General features: G+C 40.8%; 2 protein-coding genes across 4 annotated transcripts in view; both read left to right on the top strand.

The window, feature by feature from the left end:
* c14h21orf91 (chromosome 14 C21orf91 homolog) overlaps positions 1-13,263 on the top strand; it is a 28,491-nt gene extending 15,228 nt beyond the window's left edge. Inside the window, exons 3-5 of the mRNA XM_034099001.1 lie at positions 7,463-7,969; positions 9,104-9,166; positions 11,036-13,263. Coding sequence (XP_033954892.1) covers positions 7,463-7,969; positions 9,104-9,166; positions 11,036-11,217 — 752 coding nt within the window. The 3' untranslated portion in view covers positions 11,218-13,263. The remainder of the gene's footprint in view (positions 1-7,462; positions 7,970-9,103; positions 9,167-11,035) is intronic.
* Positions 13,264-17,054: 3,791 nt separating this feature from the next.
* Positions 17,055-18,919, top strand: part of cfap58 (cilia and flagella associated protein 58) — a 47,759-nt gene continuing 45,894 nt past the window's right edge. For all 3 annotated transcript variants that reach the window (XM_034099942.1, XM_034099943.1, XM_034099944.2), the window contains exons 1-3: positions 17,055-17,142; positions 17,884-18,144; positions 18,704-18,852. In XM_034099942.1, the coding sequence (XP_033955833.1) occupies positions 17,137-17,142; positions 17,884-18,144; positions 18,704-18,852 (416 nt within the window). In that variant the 5' untranslated portion in view covers positions 17,055-17,136. The remainder of the gene's footprint in view (positions 17,143-17,883; positions 18,145-18,703; positions 18,853-18,919) is intronic.

The following is an 18,919-nucleotide window of genomic DNA, read 5'->3' as shown; positions in this document are numbered from 1 at the left end:
CCAAAACATAGCTGGTACACAGTTAACTCTTTCTTAGGAGATTTCAATCCCCCACAAATAGCCATATATGGGAGCACCGGTATTACATATGAATCAGACCTTATTGTTTTGATCTGATTGCGCATTGCAGCATATTTCAAACCGAACAGGGCATTTTCAACTGGCCTTATTGGATGAGACAAGCTGTGCTATGTAAACAACTGAGAGATCTCACGCCAGTGTAAGTAAGTACACTGTCCTTTGGTCTTCTCTGGCTCCTCGTCAGACAAGATGTCTGCTGATCTGCCAGGTTCAGCTAAAGCCCATCACCTTTAATCCATTCCCCCGAGTATCTGCTTACATCATGCAGACAGATTTTTTGCTGAGGCGTGGTAGCATTTCCAGCTGGGTTTGGAGTGAGGAAAAACTGAAAATTGCAACAGCGAGAGGCTATATGATACCGTTGGTAAAGATTCTGCTTGCTGCTCTACGGGGACTGTTGTAGCTCCTATAAACAGCCCGTGCATTGAGCGTGTGGATGAACTCTTCACCCTGGGATGTACAGAGAGGTCTAATCATGTGGCAGCCTGTGGTCACTGTATGTTTGAACACAGTCGGGGTCCAGAGCCTCGCTGAACCTACTGCATGGCCCCTCTTTCTAAGCCCTATGATTTAGTACTATAATGCTTTATGTATAATGGCCTGGTTTACATTTAAATCTCTCTTTGGTTTGAATAAAAAGCCCCCCTTTTAAAAGAAAAAAGTGTATTATCTTCATTAGCCCAGATTGTATGAATAAATGGTCTCATGGGGTTTACTTTTTATTGTGTATAACACTGAAATAATTTGCTATTTCAACTCAGGTTTGTGCAGCTCTAAGCTTCACATACTGTTAATCATTGAAAGTGAAACACATGTGAGCAGCTCCGTTTGTTTCAACACAGTTATCTTCCGCTACCTTTGTAGAGAATGTAAATGTCAGACAGCAGCGACAGCAGAGATAGCCATGAGTCTCTGTTACACTATCACTTTACCAAATGTCTCATGGGTATCTGGCTGAAATCTCTTTCAACTGGCTTGAAAGCAAACGGGGGACGGACACAGCTTTTGCAGTAGATTGTAACTTCCGATATTTGTAGACTTTTCATAATTTTACGAACTAGAATTCTGATACAAGGCCTACTGATAGCCATTTTAAAAGAAAGCTATTATATATGTTATTATAGGGGGCACAGGATTAGTTATTTTAATTACATTTTTATATTTATCCGATGTCATTATTATGGAAGCCTGTTTGCGCCACAGGAAATATAACTAAGTCATTATAATGATTATATTGACTTAGCTATCTCATTATATTGACTTACTATCTCATTATATTGACTTGGCTAAGTCAATATAATGAGATAGTAAGTCAATATATTGACTTAATATTAATTAAGACAACTGGCGGGGTCATGGCGGTCATGTGAGCTCTGCGTTGCTGTCCAACACGTTCTTCCTAGCTGTGCCATGCAGCTGTTTTGACACCTTACCACAGGTGACCTCTGTCCCACTTGTCCCAATACCAACTCTAAGCTATTCAACTATTATTATGTGTTAAGTATTGACTGTCCTTGTTTGGCACATATACATACTGATCACAAGAACACTTCTGTGAAATCTGCAAAAGGTTGCTCTGGGGGACAAAACGTGCAACTCTGTTGATTGCATTTAAGAAACAGAACAGTTTGCAAAGACAGTTCTATACATTGAAAACTTAGGCCATGGCCGCACTACCACATGTCTGCAAAGTGGAAGTCTGAGATATCTTAAGATAAGCAGTGATAGATCAAATAAAAGATCATCTCTACAGCCTGAGGGTTTTTATGCTGAGTATGGAGAATGATCTAATGTAACTGAGTTTTGTTTCCTCTGCACCAGTTTCTAAACTTCTCCTCCAAATGATTGTTTTTGGTCTTACTATAAAATAAATATAACCCTTAATACTTGATATCAAATAAAAATAGTCCAAGGCATCCCCTTTTAAATCTCAGACTTTGAACATTATTTTTACATCAAGAATAATATTTCTTTATATAACCTGGACCAAATGATTTCCGATTTGATCAATGCTCTCCTGATTCTAGTAGTGCATGCAGATTTATATTTGCTTTCTTGAACTAGAGAGTAAACTATTTATAAAACCATATGTTGATATTTGACATCAGATCTAAGCACACGTCTTGTCTTTGTCAGTTGATTCCCTGAGTGACGGACTAACCTTGACTCACTCCGTACAAAGGAGCAGGAAAAACAGACCTATTGATTGTCAGTGTTGTCATGCTTAATGTCTCTCGCTGTCACGGCTGAACAATGTGGATTCACCTCCAGTGAATAGTCTGTGTGTGCCTGAGCTCGTGTGTGTGCAGCCATGAAAGACAGTAGTGCTAAGCTGCTTAGCTGCAGTGAGGTGTTTGGCTGGTGGTGCACTGGCCTGGTTGTGGACCAATGAATCTTCTGCTAGGCAAGTGGTCTTCAGTGTGTTTTTCTTGTAGTCCACAGACTGAGACTGATTGGATTATAACATGGCTGTTTGATAGGCAGAACCATCCTGCAGCTATTAGTAACGAATCTAGAGATTCATTGGCCATTCAGGAGGCAATATTGTCACACACGGCTCACATACTGTACATATACTGTATACTCCACTCCCTTCACAAAACAACGTCAGCCACCAATTGTGCAAGTTCTCCCACTTAAAAAGATGAGAGGCCTGTAATTTTCATCCTAGGTACACTTCAACTATGAGAGACAGAATGGGGGGAAAGAATCCAGGAAATCACATTGTAGGATTTGTAATGAATTAATTGTTAAATTCCTCGGTAAAATAAGTATTTGGTCACCTACAAACAAACAAGATGTCTGGCTCTCACAGACCTGTAACTTCTTCTTTAAGAGCCTCCTCTGTCCTCCACTCGTTAACTGTATTCATGGCACCTGTTTGAACTCGTTATCAGTATAAAGACACCTGTCCACAACCTCAAACAGTCACACTCCAAACTCCACTATGGCCGAGACCAAAGAGCTGTCAAAGGACACCAGAAACAAAATGGTAGACCTGCACCAGGCTGGGAAGACTGCATCTGCAATAGGTAAGCAGCTTGGTGTGAAGAAATCAACTGTGGGAGCAATTATTAGAAAATGGAAGACATACAAGACCACTGATAATCTCCCTCGATCTGGGGCTCCACGCTAGATCTCACCCCGTGGGGTCAAAATGATCACAAGAACGGTGAGCAAAGATCCCAGAACCACACGGGGGGACCGAGTCAATGACCTGCAGAGAGTTGGGACCAAAGTAACAAAGGCTACCATCAGTAACACACTACGCCGCCAGGGACTCAAATCCTGCAGTGCCAGACGTGTCCCCCTGCTTAAGCCAGTACATGTCCAGGCCCGTCTGAAGTTTGCTAGAGAGCATTTAGATGACCCAGAAGAGGATTGGGAGAGTCATATGGTCAGATAAAACCAAAATAGAACTTTTTGGTAAAAACTCAACTAGACGTGTTTGGAGGAGAAAGAATGCTGAGTTGCATCCAAAGAACACCATACCTACTGTGAAACATGGGGGTGGAAACATCAGGCTTTGGGGCTGTTTTTCTGCAAAGGGACCAGGACGACTGATCCGTGTAAAGGAAAGAATGAATGGGGCCATGTATCGTGAGATTTTGAGTGACAACCTCCTTCCATCAGCAAGGGCATTGAAGATGAAACGTGGCTGGGTCTTTCAGCATGACAATGATCCCAAACACACTGCCCGGGCAACGAAGGAGTGGCTTCGTAAGAAGCATTTCAAGGTCCTGGAGTGGCCTAGCCAGTCTACAGATCTCAACCCCATAGAAAATCTTTGGAGGGAGTTGAAAGTCCGTGTTGCCCAGCGACAGCCCCAAAACATCACTGCTCTAGAGGAGATCTGCATGGAGGAATGGGCCAAAATACCAGCAACAGTGTGTGAAAACCTCGTGAAGACTTACAGAAAACATTTGACCTCTGTCATTGCCAACAAAGGGTATATAACAAAGTATTGAGATGAACTTTTGTTGTTGACCAACTTTTTTTCTCATTTTGTCTCTCATAGTTGAAGTATACCTAGGATGAAAATTACAGGCCTCATCTTTTTAAGTGGGAGAACTTGCACAATTGGTGGCTGACTAAATACTTTTTTTTGCCCCACTGTATATCATATCAAATGGCTGTCCTACATAAGGTGTTTTATTTGTAATAATCCTGCAGGCATACACCAATCCTTCAAAAGACATGTAAAGAGATTGCACTTGACAGAAACAAGACCAGACAATTTCCCTACAAATAAATGGTGCTTAAAGCTTATATTCATCCTCATGCTTTCAGTCAACATAGTGTTTTTAAAAGATCATCACACCTGGAACAAAAGTGACACTTCACTCTTTGTACGAGTATCACTTTAGCAGAATTACTAGTTCTATAAAGAACTGCTTGTAGCCGCTGCTGTGTCCTTTAAAGCAGTTCATTGTGTTTCTGTTCTGTTTTCTTACCAACTAATGGACGCGTTTTCTTTTTCCATTGCCGGTCTTACCCTTAATGTGAAGTCAAAACCCTTTTTTCTGTTGGCAGACACATTTGTTAGGCCTATCTGTTTTAAATGTTTCTTACTGAATTCTGTCTAATCTTGATCACGAACAGTTGCTCTTTTTTTTCTTTTCTGGTCATACTACATCTAAACCATCAGGGAATCTTTGAGACAATGACAAAGACAGTCGTTCACTGACCCTCTTGGTTTTGGCTGCCATAACTCTGTGTTAAAGGAAACTGAAACCCCAGTTTTGAGTACAGGGTTGGGCAATCGTTTCTAATTTCATATGGGCCAATCAATAAACTCAAGATCCTCATTAAGAGATCCAATTGCATGGACAACTTAGGTTTAGTGTCCAAGGAAAACCTCATGTTTTGTTTTATTGTATAAAAAAGAGATGGCAATACAATAAGTATACGATCCGATCACCAATTGGCACAGCCTTGATAGGTTTGTGTGTTACATTAAAATACAAGGGCCGTGTGTGTGTTTGTACCAATTGCACTGTTGTCCTGAGGTGGTATTGTCATTTCCTGTGCATCTGTATTATGTGTGTGCTGGTGAGTTGCTGAGAGAAGCCTGTAAGCTGAACCTATCCGAGGGAGCTCTAGAATCTCTATGGACGATAGTGACTTATCTCCTCACCTCAGGCCCCAACACGACGTCTGTCTGCCGAGAAATGCAGGCTGTGAAAGGAAGGCCAACACTCAGACGCATGTGGAACACTCGCTCACCCTTGTGCTTTCCCCACCCACGCACACACGCACACACACACACACACACACACGCACACACGCACACACGCACACACGCACACACGCACACACACACACACACACACACACACACACACACACACACACACACACACACACACACACACACACACACACACACACACACACACACACACACACTTACTTCACTTTCAGATCTCCCTTTGTTTATTTAGATCTGGCCAACCTTACTGAGACGTTATTTACACTTTGGTCCCCTTGCTTTGTGCTAATGTGTTCTTTACGTGCTAAAATTGTGTGCGCTGTTTTGACTGGGTCCAGGAAGCATTACCTTTTTCCCATAGAGGAACTTCCAAAGAATGTAGTTTAATTATAGAATATCAGCCCCCGAGCTGAAGTTGTTTTTTCTCTTCTTCCTATTCCGTTGTTTTGTTTCTTGCATAAAGCTGATCTTCTGTTAAAAGTGTCTCATATACGCATACTATGGTGTTGTGTGGAGCTGCACAGATTTTCCGACTAATCGATTTTGTAGATCAACAGAAACAAAATGGGCAACTATTTTAATAATTAATTTGTCCTTCAAATAGTGTGTTACAGTTAATGTCTTTGTTTTTTGTCTCACCTTGGACTTTAAGAAACTGGAAACATTCTATTTTCTCACATTTTATTCCAAATACTTTCTCGATTTATATTGAAAACTATATTTGCATCTTGGTTTTTAATAACGTAAATACAGGAAGTACAGTCGATAAAATAGGATTCTGCAGAGGTGCCGTGAAGCCCTTAGTAGGCGGAGTCGGCCACTAACGGCTCGACTTTGACGTCAGTCTAATCCCGCGTGCTCCAAATAAGGGCAAAGAGGCGGAGCCTCCGAACTGGCAGTAAACAGAGCTAGCTCAGGCTAAGAAGCTAAGCTAACATGAAATACATGCATACCAAGTTACTGCTAACAGTGTAGTTCCCCTATATAAACGTTACATTCATAATCAAATGAGACAATCTGCAAGAGAATTAGCTATATTTTGTTATTCTTAATGCTTGTCATTCACACGTTGAGAAAAGACAGACTCCACCGCCCGGACCTAACGGAGCCGCAGTGGGCTAGCTCCGGGACGCCGGCTGGAGCTAGCCACCTGCGGCTCCGTTAGCTCCGGCGGCCACCACTGGGATAATTGGGTCCCCTATTAACATTTGCTCCCGTTTAGCATTATGGGCGTCATAGCCATAGACTATAAAAGTCTTACCCAAGGCTGAATCAGAAACTAAAATGTATATGTATGTATAAAGGGTTACGTCCTTAGCTGGCTAATAAGTGGAAAGCTAAGCTACCAAGCACACAAATACCTGCGAACGGGGTTAACATGTATAATATTATCATTTTAGACTTCTTGGAAGTTCTGTTGGTACATTCAAGCGCACAGCACGACATTTTAATTGTCTGGTATTTGTAACAATATTCCCTAAAAGGCACAATCACCACGAACACGGCTAAAGCTAAAGGGTCAAGTACAGTAACTACAACTAACTAACGTTGTAGCCTCTATGGTTGTAGCCTAGCAGAGTGGACAAGTTGCTGTTAGCTGACAGTGAGGCATGTCCATGTCAATCAAAGTGACCACGCCCTAATTTATGCAAAAGCTTTAAGGCTTAATATTAATTAAACGGATGAGTTGAGAAAAAAAAAAATGCACCCCCCCCCCAATCCATTTTAACATGGAGGTCTATGTAAATTGCTCCCTTCTGCAGACTGCTCCTACTGGCCACTAGATGAACTGCAGTTTGAGACACTTCCGTATTAGCGTCCCGGCTCTTCCCCAGAGTTTGCTGCTTGGTCTGCACTGAGCCTGGACTCTATGATCCCTGCTATCTCAACGCTCTGGTGGCTAATCCACTGCACACTAAGCAGCTTTCATAGAGAGAAGCCATAGGCCAGTCTGCCACTGTTAGCATACTATCATACTGGTTTACTTCTATGTGCTGTGTCCAAATTCAATAGGTCAGTCACCACCAACTGCTTTATCTATATTCAACTATTTTTATGTTTAAGGAGCCCTGTTTTTTGACAGTTTTTTTGTCGTTCATGTGTTTTAGGGTGAAGACATTCGTAGTTGTGTACCTACTGACTCATTGCTTTATGTCTGTTTGAATGCAGGTGTCTCCTCTGCTATCTTGTTGCACTCGAAGTCCCTGCGCGGCCACAGAGACTGCTTTGAGAAATGCCACCTCATCGCCAACCAGAAGCTGTCACGTTCCAAGGTCTCCAAAAGTGCTTACGAGGGCATGAAGCTGGCCTTCAGCCAGAAACTGAACCGCATCATCCAGTATGCCCAGAACAAAGACTCTGTGTCCTCTAACGGGCTGGGCAGACGAGGGTCCAAGCTCCTCTGTTACAGCCAGCAGAGTGACCGCAAGCTGTTGCCCCAGTCGGACGCCCAGGTGCCGCGCTACACGCCCTGCTGGGACACAGGCAGGGCTACAGACAGGCCGGACTACACCATGGGGGTGTTGGAGCGCCACACAGTGGAGAAGCTGGGGCTGCTGCAGGAGGCTCACTCTGACGTCTGGTCCAGTGACGGCAGGAACGGTCTACACAGCCGGAACCTATTATCAGGAGGAGGACAGGCACAGCGCAGGCACCAGGGCCACAGCACCGATGAATGTAAGCTCATTTCACTCCACTAACTTTACCTTTCTAAGTTTGAGATTGTAATATAGCCAGCAGGGGAAGGTTTGATTATTTGTCTTTGAAATGTCAACAGAAATGCATTGCTGCCTCTGTGTTTTAACTTCAGCAAGTGGCATCTCTTCAATTTCCAAAACTTCCAAGCATTTGTTAGTCCAAGGGCAGCTGACAAAACAGTAACACGGCAACAGAAAAGACACTCTCACTTGGTCCATCCTTCATCTCCTCATAGAAACGTTATTTCCCTCGAAGCGGTGTGTCCTTGGCTGTCTCGTGTCTCGTCACTGCAAAAGCTGCTTATGACTACAGCCTGCAGGAATGTGAGGCAGCCTTCTATAGATGACTATAGGGGCTTCTCACTTTGCATAAGGACACACGACACACCAACATTGACCCATTAACACAGTCATGGCAAGGCTGGAATGCAATGTGAACAACTGCTCATCATGTATTCTATTGCTCGTTCACACGCTAACACACAGATGGCACTTCAACATCTGGACTGGATACCTTAAAACACATTTATTTTGGGGTGTGAACACTACAGTGTTTCTTTAGATTTGTTAATAGCTGGTTAAATGTACGAGTTGCACTTAGCCATAAACAGCTCAGTGCTGCAGAACCTCAAAGAAGTAACAAATCCCTTCTGATATTGCTACAGTATTCCTGTATACAGTTTGAAAAAGAGAGCATACATACGGACACCTTTTATTTTCTGCTTGATTCTATATGGTGCATGTTTTTCCCCCACACCCATTTTTTCCAATGTAGTTTGTGTCAATTTCACTTGAGTGTTTCAGAAATGCCTGTAGATTGTTCAAAATGCTGCTATTTAGTTATTCCAGACTTTCTTATTTGCGTAAACAGCAAAACATTTTATTTGTAGTTACAGAAATGGAGATAAAACTATGGAAAAGGGGAAGGAGGCCACCTGTCTGTTCAGTGTCCTCCTGCCCTCACGTTTAAATGCAGACTAATATATTGACATTTCAACTATTTTATAAATGTATCTGCTGAAGAGCAGCCGGTTCAGTGTCTGAGTCAGAGCTCAGTCACATGCTGTGACATGCGGTGCCTCTCCCTCTCTCATGCAAAGCCTTTCTCTTTCAGTGACTAACATGAGTGTGGACCACCTCCATCAGCTGAACAGCCAGCTGCTGATGCAGATTCAAAGTAAGTGTTGTTCACTTGTTCTATTCCGCTTATTGATCCCAACCTTTGACATCAAGTTCAAACTTTTGCATAATCAATGCTTTAAACTGAACATGTGTATGTCTTTAATGTGTAATGCTCAGATGCCCTCCTCAGCTAAACATTATTTTGAAGTGACAGATTACTCAAAGCTCAGTCAGGTAGACGTAGTGTTGGCACAATCAGTACAAGCCAAGCTACGCACTTCTTCTAAGGTTGAATCATGTTACCCCGGTGTAAATGACTAGACCCTGCAGAATGCAGACATAGGTGGGTCATCATAGAACACAATTGTGAGACTTGTTGCACACTACCTTTTTAATTGACACCCAATCATCATTGAACGAATATAGTGACGCAGGAATGAGTCTTAAAGCTCCGAAATGCGTTAGCATTTGACCTCATCCAGTTCCAGATCTTCCGTCTGTGTATTATTTCCTTTTTTTCTGGTTAGATCCCCAAAATAAGTTCTGTCGTGTGAATTTTTGCAACCATGTGGTTTTTCCAGTATATAGTATTACAGTCGACCAATGAACGCTTCAGAAATCATGAAGTGTTCATATGTGGAGATGATCCCGCTGAACTAAGCATGTTAGTATCGTATGCGTTTGCCACAGAGATGTCTCTGTGATACACCACAATCCAATGGAAGTCCCATTTGCCTTTAGCCCTTACGAGGTGAACCTCCGGTCGGCATCCTGCAGCACTCCATAGCACATCGTTTGGAGGGGTTTGGCTCAGTCCTTTTTTAGTTAACACCCTCATTATCATTTGATATTTCTATCTTCAATCTTTAGCCGAAAGTGATTGAAGGAGCCATAGTGTGTCTCCCTCTCAAGAGGAACATAACATGATCAACGTATGCAGGATCACTCTGAGGAAAGGAAGTCCAGCTCCACAGGTTTGAATGACTGTTCTCAGAAAGGATCTGCCATGACTTGTATAATCCACCGAGCTTTCATGTCCGTACACGTGTTTGTACCGGTGTTGCTCCGCTGCATAGCTCCCTATACTGAAGTTATTAGTTGGATGTGTTTTTGTGTTGTGTTATTTATCTGAAGTCGAAACATTGTCTGTCACGTTGTCTTTGCTCTCTGCTCCTTCAGTATTCAATATTATGGATTTTCTTTATCTCGCTTGTTTGGAGTATAAGTTGACTCTGTCTGATGTGTCTGCAAAGTCACATGGTGCAATGCCTCCCTCGCTACCTGAATGAGCTGAACGTGTTCAAAGGGAAGTCATACCTTGGTCCATGGACACTGACCCTCTGTTTCACAGCTCCACTCACTGAATGCAATGTGTGTGTGAATATGCCTGTTTATTGTTTACCATAGTTATATGCTGAACGACAGACTGTGAGCTTATCCCAGTTCATTTATCCTAGGAAGTGTGGAATGAGATTGATCACACTTTCAATATGTCTTTATCTTTGTCTGTCTGTTAAAAGCACTTAAAGCAACAATGGCTGTCGACTTCTACACCTCTGAAATGCACCATACATTTCCCATCAAAACGTGTCTTTGTTAATCATCTTACTTATTTGTAATATATATATGGACTGATGAATGAAATACTTAGACCATGAATTAGTTAGTGTTAAAGTAGTTGAGTTGAACGGGTTTTTGGCTTGTAATGTTTCTGAGTAATACATGAACTCTCAATTCTATATTTATTCATGATATATAATATAAAACCTTGTGTTTTATTGTCTGGGCTCCTGTTCTCACACTCCCTATAGCGTATTGGGGTTTCCCATTTCACATGTCTCCATTATGTCTTGATTGATTGTATAAAACAAGTCGTGTGAATAAATGATGATTTGAGTTTGCTCTGGCCTCTCCCTTCCCACAGAGGTGTTTGAGGAGCTGACGGAGGCCGTGCAGGAGAAAGACTCGTTGGCGTCAGAGCTGCATGTGCGTCACATCGCCATCGAGCAGCTCTTTAAGAACTGTGCCAAGCTGCCCTGGCTGCACATCAGCAGGGCGGGGGTCAAGGCCAGCAGCAGCAGCAGCAGCAGCGACCCTGTGGAGTGAGGAGGGGGGGGGGTCTGACAAACACTGAAACGCCTTTATGTATAGTGAGTGACTTTAACGGCACAGCGTTGTGGCCGTGTGGTTGTGGTGATGAGCGAGGTTAAGGTGTGCACTTCAAACAAATACACGGTCTGGTCTGTGAATTGAATTGCACATGTCATGTAGCAAGGATGCATGTAAATCCAGGGGGGGTCAGGATCAGCTTCCTGGCGCTGACGGACAATGAGGTGGACATCCTCCTTAAAAAACGATCTTTTAAGATTTCCCTTAAAACAGACTGAAAACGTTTTAATTGTACACAACTGAATTGTATCTTGCTAAGCTTGCTGTTAACATCTTTGTATGGTTCTCATCTCTGTGGATACATTTGAAAGTTTGTTCTCATTATATCAGATATGGATATTTAAATATGGGTCTTAGCTTACCTAATACTCTTCCATATGATCAGATGGATCTGTGGGGAACGTGATGAGTTACAGTATTTGATAACATGGTGCAGAATACATAGAGCAGATTAGCTGGATGATATGTATCATATTCACAGATGCTGCCAGCAGTATTGCTTGGTACCGGTTGAAGTGAAGCATGGACCACGTTTCAGCCTTTTCTTCCAGCGGCACACTGACAATATAACACATGTTCAACTTGCCTTCGAGCTGCCCTCATTTCACTTGATCATTTATGAAAACTGTGGTAATCAGATATATTTTTTAGTAAATAAAAAAGTAAAATATTGAAATAATATCAAGTCCAATGTGCTAAAAGGCATGGGCAATTGCAATAGGACACCGTGAAGCACCTCTGCAGCAAAGCCAAATCAAAAAGTGTGAACGGTAAAAGGCTGTGCTGGCTCTGCAGGCTGGGATTTGAAGGAGACGACTACTTTGGGAGTGTCCGTGAATAATACTGAATACATTAAACAGCTGATAGCTCAGTTATTATACCTGTGGCTTAAAGTGAAAGGTATTTTGATTTTAATTCAGCTTTCGCTTTTATAGTATTTTAATTGCTGTTGAGATTGACTTGATATTTAGCTGTGAAGCACAAGCAGCTTGTGTGGCTATACACTGAACGAGGGCTATTGCAACAAGAGAGGTTCAACTTATAAAAAGAAATGTAGCTGCCAAACCAAAGTGTGTATTTGTTCTGTTTCCCATTAGCAGAGGAAGATGTAATACCAAACTGATTTAAATATGTTTGATTGACTTCTTGCTTCGGTGTTTGTAATAATGAAAGTACACACGGCGTATGTTTTATGATTTATTTCTTTCATTTTTTAATGTTTCTTTCATGTGCAGTGGTAACGTTGGTTGCTTTCTCAGCTCTATGTGTGAGGGCTGCCTTGATGTCACAGCAATACAAACACAATACTTTGGTCTACTGTGTCTTTGAGCTAAAGGAGACTTTATTAACAATGTGGTTTGTTTATGATTCAGGCACCTATGCAAGAAAAGTCCAAATCTGAAGCCTTATTGAATATAAATATCTAAAAGAATATTAGACATCTGAGTTTCCGTCAGAAGAGGTCTCAGAGCTACCTGAGTTAACAAATATTGGGAAATAAACGGTTAAGTTTGGAAAAACTCAGCATTTTCACCATCTCTTCTGCTCTCTCTTTGTAAGAGATTCAATGTATTTTAACCCTTTTTAGGGTTTACGATTTTAGCACTATTTTTAATTAAATGATTCAGTGTGCTTGAGCTTTTTTCAGATTAATGGTCCTTAATGCAAAACCTTCAATCTTCAGTTTTGATGTGTTTTTAAATATGAATGCTGTGTCTTTTTGTATACCGTGTGAACATGCCTATGCTTCTGCTCACCACAAAGCCCAGGCTGTCTGGCTTTGTGTTCCTGGAGATGTGAGCTGTTACACCTCCTGATGTTAGGCCTGACTAGGTTTCTTTTCTAAAGTTCAACGAAGCTACATTTGTGTTGTGTGATGAATATTTATTGTGTGTGTTTCTGGACCTTCACATGCTGTGTTGTTGTGCTTAAGTGACTGTTTGTATTTTTTGTAAAATATTTCAATAAAACTATTTTTTACTACTTACTGTGATATGGTGAAATGTTCCTGATGGTTGCTGCTGCTGCTGCTGCTGCTGCTGCTGCTGCTGCTGCTGCATGAGATATACATATTATAAAAGAGTGTGCCACTTATCGCTACGTCTACACATGCGCGATTGACACAAATTGGAAACAGAAAAATACAACTAAAAGTGAACAGCAGCAAATTATTCACTTCGTCAAAAATACCTCATTGCGAAAAAGCAGAGCTCAGAACATTTCAATGTCTTTGTCAAAATATGTAATACTGAAGATGCCCATTCTTCAGTATATTAATGATGGGTTCAAATAATTTTTTTACTGATATTAACTGTATAAAGTGAGATGCATGAATGCACATCTACCCTCATGCACATATTCTTTGTACGTATTTATACTGAATAGTTTGAACATTTGCTCATCCCCTGCTTACAGTTTTTTTTAATTGCTTTGAAAACAGGTCTCATTTGATCAAAACACTAGACACAATTCACAAAACAAAAAATTGCAAAACACCTCATATTCTGCAGAATGACTAACTGCACTCAAAACTACAGAAACACTTATCAAAACCAAACAAAATGGCACACGCTGCATTCATATTATCAGATTGTGTTGTCCACCCAACTACACACTGTTGTGCTCAATCAGAAGCACCCTCGTCTGTTATGGGCTTAGTGCTATGTAACATGTAGAATGCTGCACTCCAGAAATATGTGCAGAAAGTCAAATATTCTGTTGAAACGGAACTAATCATTTTAATTGTCCAGAATTTGTTATATTGTGTATATTTTATATATCATTTTTCTATTTCCTGTATGAGGTGTTTTGCACTTTGGGTGTGTGAGCTTGTGAATTGTGATAAATGTTTTGAGAAAATGAGCCCTGTTTTCAAAAATGTGTTGGAATTGGAATTGGAAAATAAATTAACGCTCAATTTAAGAGCGTTCCACCACTGCCCCCTGCTGGCCTGACGGATGAACTCTGATCCACTTAAAATAGAAAACGTAAAAAAGTTAGTAAGTAAAAGTGCTCGTTATGCAGAATGGCACATTTAAATATCTAAGGAGATTTATTTATTTTATTAAACATTGAGACAAAATCTCATTTACAATGCTAACCTGGCCAAGAAGGCAGCAACGTTACACGTTCTTACGTTCTTCCAAATAACACAGACATGAAATACAGAAAACACAACTAAGTAAACAAAAAGACGAAAAGCAGTCACTACATTGTGCACATTTGGGACAGTAAGAAAGGTACTACTTATTACTGCAAGAGCAGCTGGTGGTAAGGACTTCAGACAACTTCAATTTAAAACAGGCTATAGGAAAAAGTGCTGTCAGTTTGAGGCTTGATTGAAGGTCATTCCAAGACCAAGGACCATAGTAAAAAAGACTCCTTTTTCCAGCCTCAGTCCGCACAGCAGATACCTGGACCCGTATCCAGGCACTGGGTCTGAGGTTGTAAGAGTCACAAACTGGAGCAAATATGGCACATATGTACAGTGGAAGCTTACCTAAAATGGCTTTATACATTAATAAAAACCAATGCTGCATCCTACGCATACTAAGTGAGGACTATCCAGTTAGGCTGTACAGTGTGCAATGATGAGTCCTATAGGGTGCATTTGATATATATCGCAGTGCAGCATGGTAGAGTGGGTCAAGTTTGGCCAAAACAGTGGGACAGGCAAATCTATAGATTGTATCACCGTAGTCAAGCTGGGACAGGAATAAGCCAGAGACCAACCTTTTACTGGAAGAAGTAGAAAAACAACGTTTAAGTCTGTAAAGGAAGCCAAGAGTGAATTTCAATTTCTTAGTTGGAACTTTAATATGGTGTTTAAAGTTCAGATTTCTGTCCAACCAAAAGCCCAGATATTTGTAAGTATCGACAATCTCAACAGAGACGCCATCAAGGGTGTGAATGGAATGGCAAGAGGACACTGACTCACGGTTTTCTTACCATTCAATAGCCGGTTATAATCAATAAGCGCATGCTGCTGCGTGATAACATCAGATTTTAAATTGGAAACGGCCATATCCAGAGAAGGAGCACATGAGTATACAATAGTGTCATCAGCATACATATGATAGGTAGAAAATTGCATCTGATTACAAATATTGTTTACATATAATAAAAAGAGCTAGGGCCCCAAAATAGAGCCCTGTGGAACTCCCTTCTCCAAGGTGACAGGGTCAGAGACAGTACTACCCAACCTGACACATTGAGTACAGTCGGTTAGATAACTCTGAAACCAGCAAAAGGCATTATGACCGAAACGAGACACCAACATAACATTAGACAATGTGGTGATCTATAGTGTCAAATGCTTTGGCTAAGTCAATAAACAATGCACCACAAACATATTTCTTATCCATAGCAGCCTTAATATCGTCTAAGACTTTCAGACTGGCAGTCACAGTACTGTGCTTTGATCTGAATCCAGATTGCATAGGGTTAAGGATGTTGTGTGAATTTAAAAAAAGCTTTAGCTGAGCAGAAACTATGGGACTCAAGAATCTTTGATAACACAGAAAGATTTGGGTCGATAGTTATTCAACTCAGTGGGATCACCAGCTTTCAACAGGAGCGATACAAGAGCTTGCTTCCACACTGGCAGTGTGTGAGTGGACAGGGAGAGAGTATTTTCTATACGAGTCAAAGGCATTGGTAGATTATTGCTAGCTAACAAAGCTAGAACCTAGGTTACTACATGTTAGCTGGCGCTGGCAGTTAAAACTATCTCACTTAACTACATTTAACACTTATTCAATTCATCTGAATAAGCTATAGTTTAACAGCAGTATTAAGAAGTACGTTTTTAACTTTAATTAAATAAACATAATTTGGTGGCAAGAAACATGATTGTCATATAACATAATGTTAGCTTCTTATACAGTCAAATTGCATTAATGGTAGATACATGTTAGCTCCCTAAATGATACCACCGAGGACACTGCGGCGTTAGGTGGTGCCGTTTAATTACCAAACAGTTACCAAACACTTGCTAAATGAATCTGAACAAGTTCAAGAGTCACTTACCTTTACCAACAAGTTAGATGCAGATGCTGAAGAAATTTGGAAATATTGAAAATACGGCTAAACACTTCTTTATATACAGTTTATACCCCCGCTGTTATGGCCGAGAGAACGGAAACCCTGTCTCGAGTATTCAGTAATGAACAAAACATCATACATTGTTTACATACAAACCATTTAACAACAGTGGTACACAGCTACATAGAAAAGTAGAACAAAGAAAAAGAAAAACAACTGTGTTATTTCAAATATATATATATTTTTAAAATATTTACAGTTAGTTTGTATTGCCTCCTTATTAATTATGTTTTTAAAGGATAAGTTAATTTGAGTAGTGTGGCTAATATGTTGGCTACAATATTCTAACCTTAGACCACTGATATTATGTGGGCTAATGAGAGAATGAGCTGATCGCACTGAGGGAGGCAATTAATTGACAGGATAGTTGATGAATCAAACCAGACAAACTGAAATTGTGTTGAACGCGCGCAATGAACTGATATCTTTCTAATGTATTTGTATTTAGTTAGAACTTTGGCAGATATTTCTTTTATTACGGTAACATTTTGTGAACTTTTACATATTATTAAGTAAGTGGGTCTTGTGTAACTCTTTCTCCGTGGCGCGTGTCCTCGGTAGAAATACTTTTTTGAAAATGAGTTCCATTCCGTTTTAAAGCCCACCTCTCGCACAGTGCATGTTGTGATCTCACAAAGTCCCGCAGACCAGCGGCTCCTCCTGTCGCGAGACCTACGGTCGCTAAGCAACCGTCAACACTTCTCGTGATAACGCCACCCTGTATGGATTCATTTTGACTTTTCATTTGATGTAATGGAGGTAAGAACTCTTCTACAGGGTTGCATTTACGAATGTTTACAAGACAACTTAATATTGATGCAAAAATACATTTAGTACAAGGTTAAGAGTAGAAAGTTAGCCTAACCTGACATCATACACGGCTTGGAAAGTGAACTTAGCATGGTTGCTAACATTAATTGCACTAATGCTGTCTGTATTACATTCTGCTTCTTAGTTACACGGTCAAGTAAACATACTATATTACCACTATTTAAGATAAAGTAACTTTATCCCTGGAAGTAAAATTACCAATATATTAATGTCAAAATACTCTCTCACTCTATTACAAGTCTTGCATTAAAGTATCAAACGTAAGCTAAAAGTACTCTGCATTCTACATTGAATGTTTCTGCTCTGATTCACATTATTCATGTTAAGGTCTTTCTTTCATAATGGTTTTGTAATACATTGGATCATTACATTTGTTGTATCTAAACAGTTATTACAATTGTTTAATCTTGAGAGATGCAATGTGTTAAAAGTGTATCACATTGTTTTAATGCTAAATCTCAATCTGACTAAAGCTGTGATATAAGTAGAATACAACTAATTATTTCCCTTTTAAATGCAGTTGAGAAGAAATACTATATACTGTAAGTAGAGTAGAAATAGTTAAACAAAAAGTACATTACTTGATGTACTTAGTTACATTTACTCAATTACTGTTAGTTACGTTCTAGCTTGTTAAACTCCCTGTATGTGGCTTTTCTGCATTTCCAGGAGTCAGGAGCAGCAGAGGACATGTCCTTGGAGGAGTTCCACATCGTCCTCAGTGAGCTGGTGGGCGACGAGAGCATGGACAAGGTCCGGGGGGAGTACGAGAAGCTCATCCATGCTCTGAAGAAGTCCCGTGAGAATGAGAAGAGGCTGATGTCCAAATGCAGGGAGCTGAATGCAGAAGTTGTGTCCACATCCACTAAAGTGGCAGCCGCTCTGAAGCTGTCCCAGGGCGATGAGACCACCATCACCTCCCTGAAGAGGGTAAAGGGCTGCCAGAGCATCAGATGCTACAGTATAGTCCACTGATGTGTCTTTGGAGGATTTTGTGTTTGGTAAAGAAGCTGTGGCGGTTCTATACCGATTTGACTGGGGGGGGGGGCAGTTATTATATGAGAGGCACATTTAATGTGGGACAAAAGAGACAAAGACAGTGTTCAACATTTTTAGTTTTGTATAGATTCATAACCCATCCAAAAAACATTACATATTTTTTTCAAAAACATAATTAGTTTCAGTAGTTACAATTTTATTAAATGGCATTATGTAAAACAAAATGAATTCCAGTTCACTTCTGCTCGTTACAGCAAAACACTACCTAAAATGTACTTATCATTATAAACTCTTATTTGGAGCACGGCCACAGGGGGGGGTCAAAGCTCATTGTTACAGGGGCACTGGCCACTGTTGCCCCCCCATAGAACTGCCTGTGTTTAGACGTTTTTATTGTTTTTATCATGTGGGGGAACTTTTATCATTTGTTACCTCTGTTCTCCTCAAATTAAATCAATCATTTACTGAAGTTGTCCTTCTTACACTGAAGGAGCTGGACAAAGCTTGGAAAATGGTCGATGCTGCTCATGCTAAAGAGAGTAAGGACAAAGAGACCATCAGGACTTTGAAAGAAGACGTTTCCAACCTAATGCAAACGGCTGAACAACAAACTAACATCACTCTGGACCAAGAGCAGAGGTGAGCCATTTCACCCAATTTCCCCCGGTCTAAACTGATTACTGTTGACATACTGTAGGTCAAATGC

Source organism: Pseudochaenichthys georgianus, chromosome 14 (assembly GCF_902827115.2).
Source record: "Pseudochaenichthys georgianus chromosome 14, fPseGeo1.2, whole genome shotgun sequence".
In the NCBI taxonomy this organism is placed as follows: Eukaryota; Metazoa; Chordata; class Actinopteri; order Perciformes; family Channichthyidae; genus Pseudochaenichthys; species Pseudochaenichthys georgianus.
The sequence above is the reverse complement of the archived record's forward strand: the minus strand, read 5'-3'. Positions and strand labels throughout refer to the sequence as shown.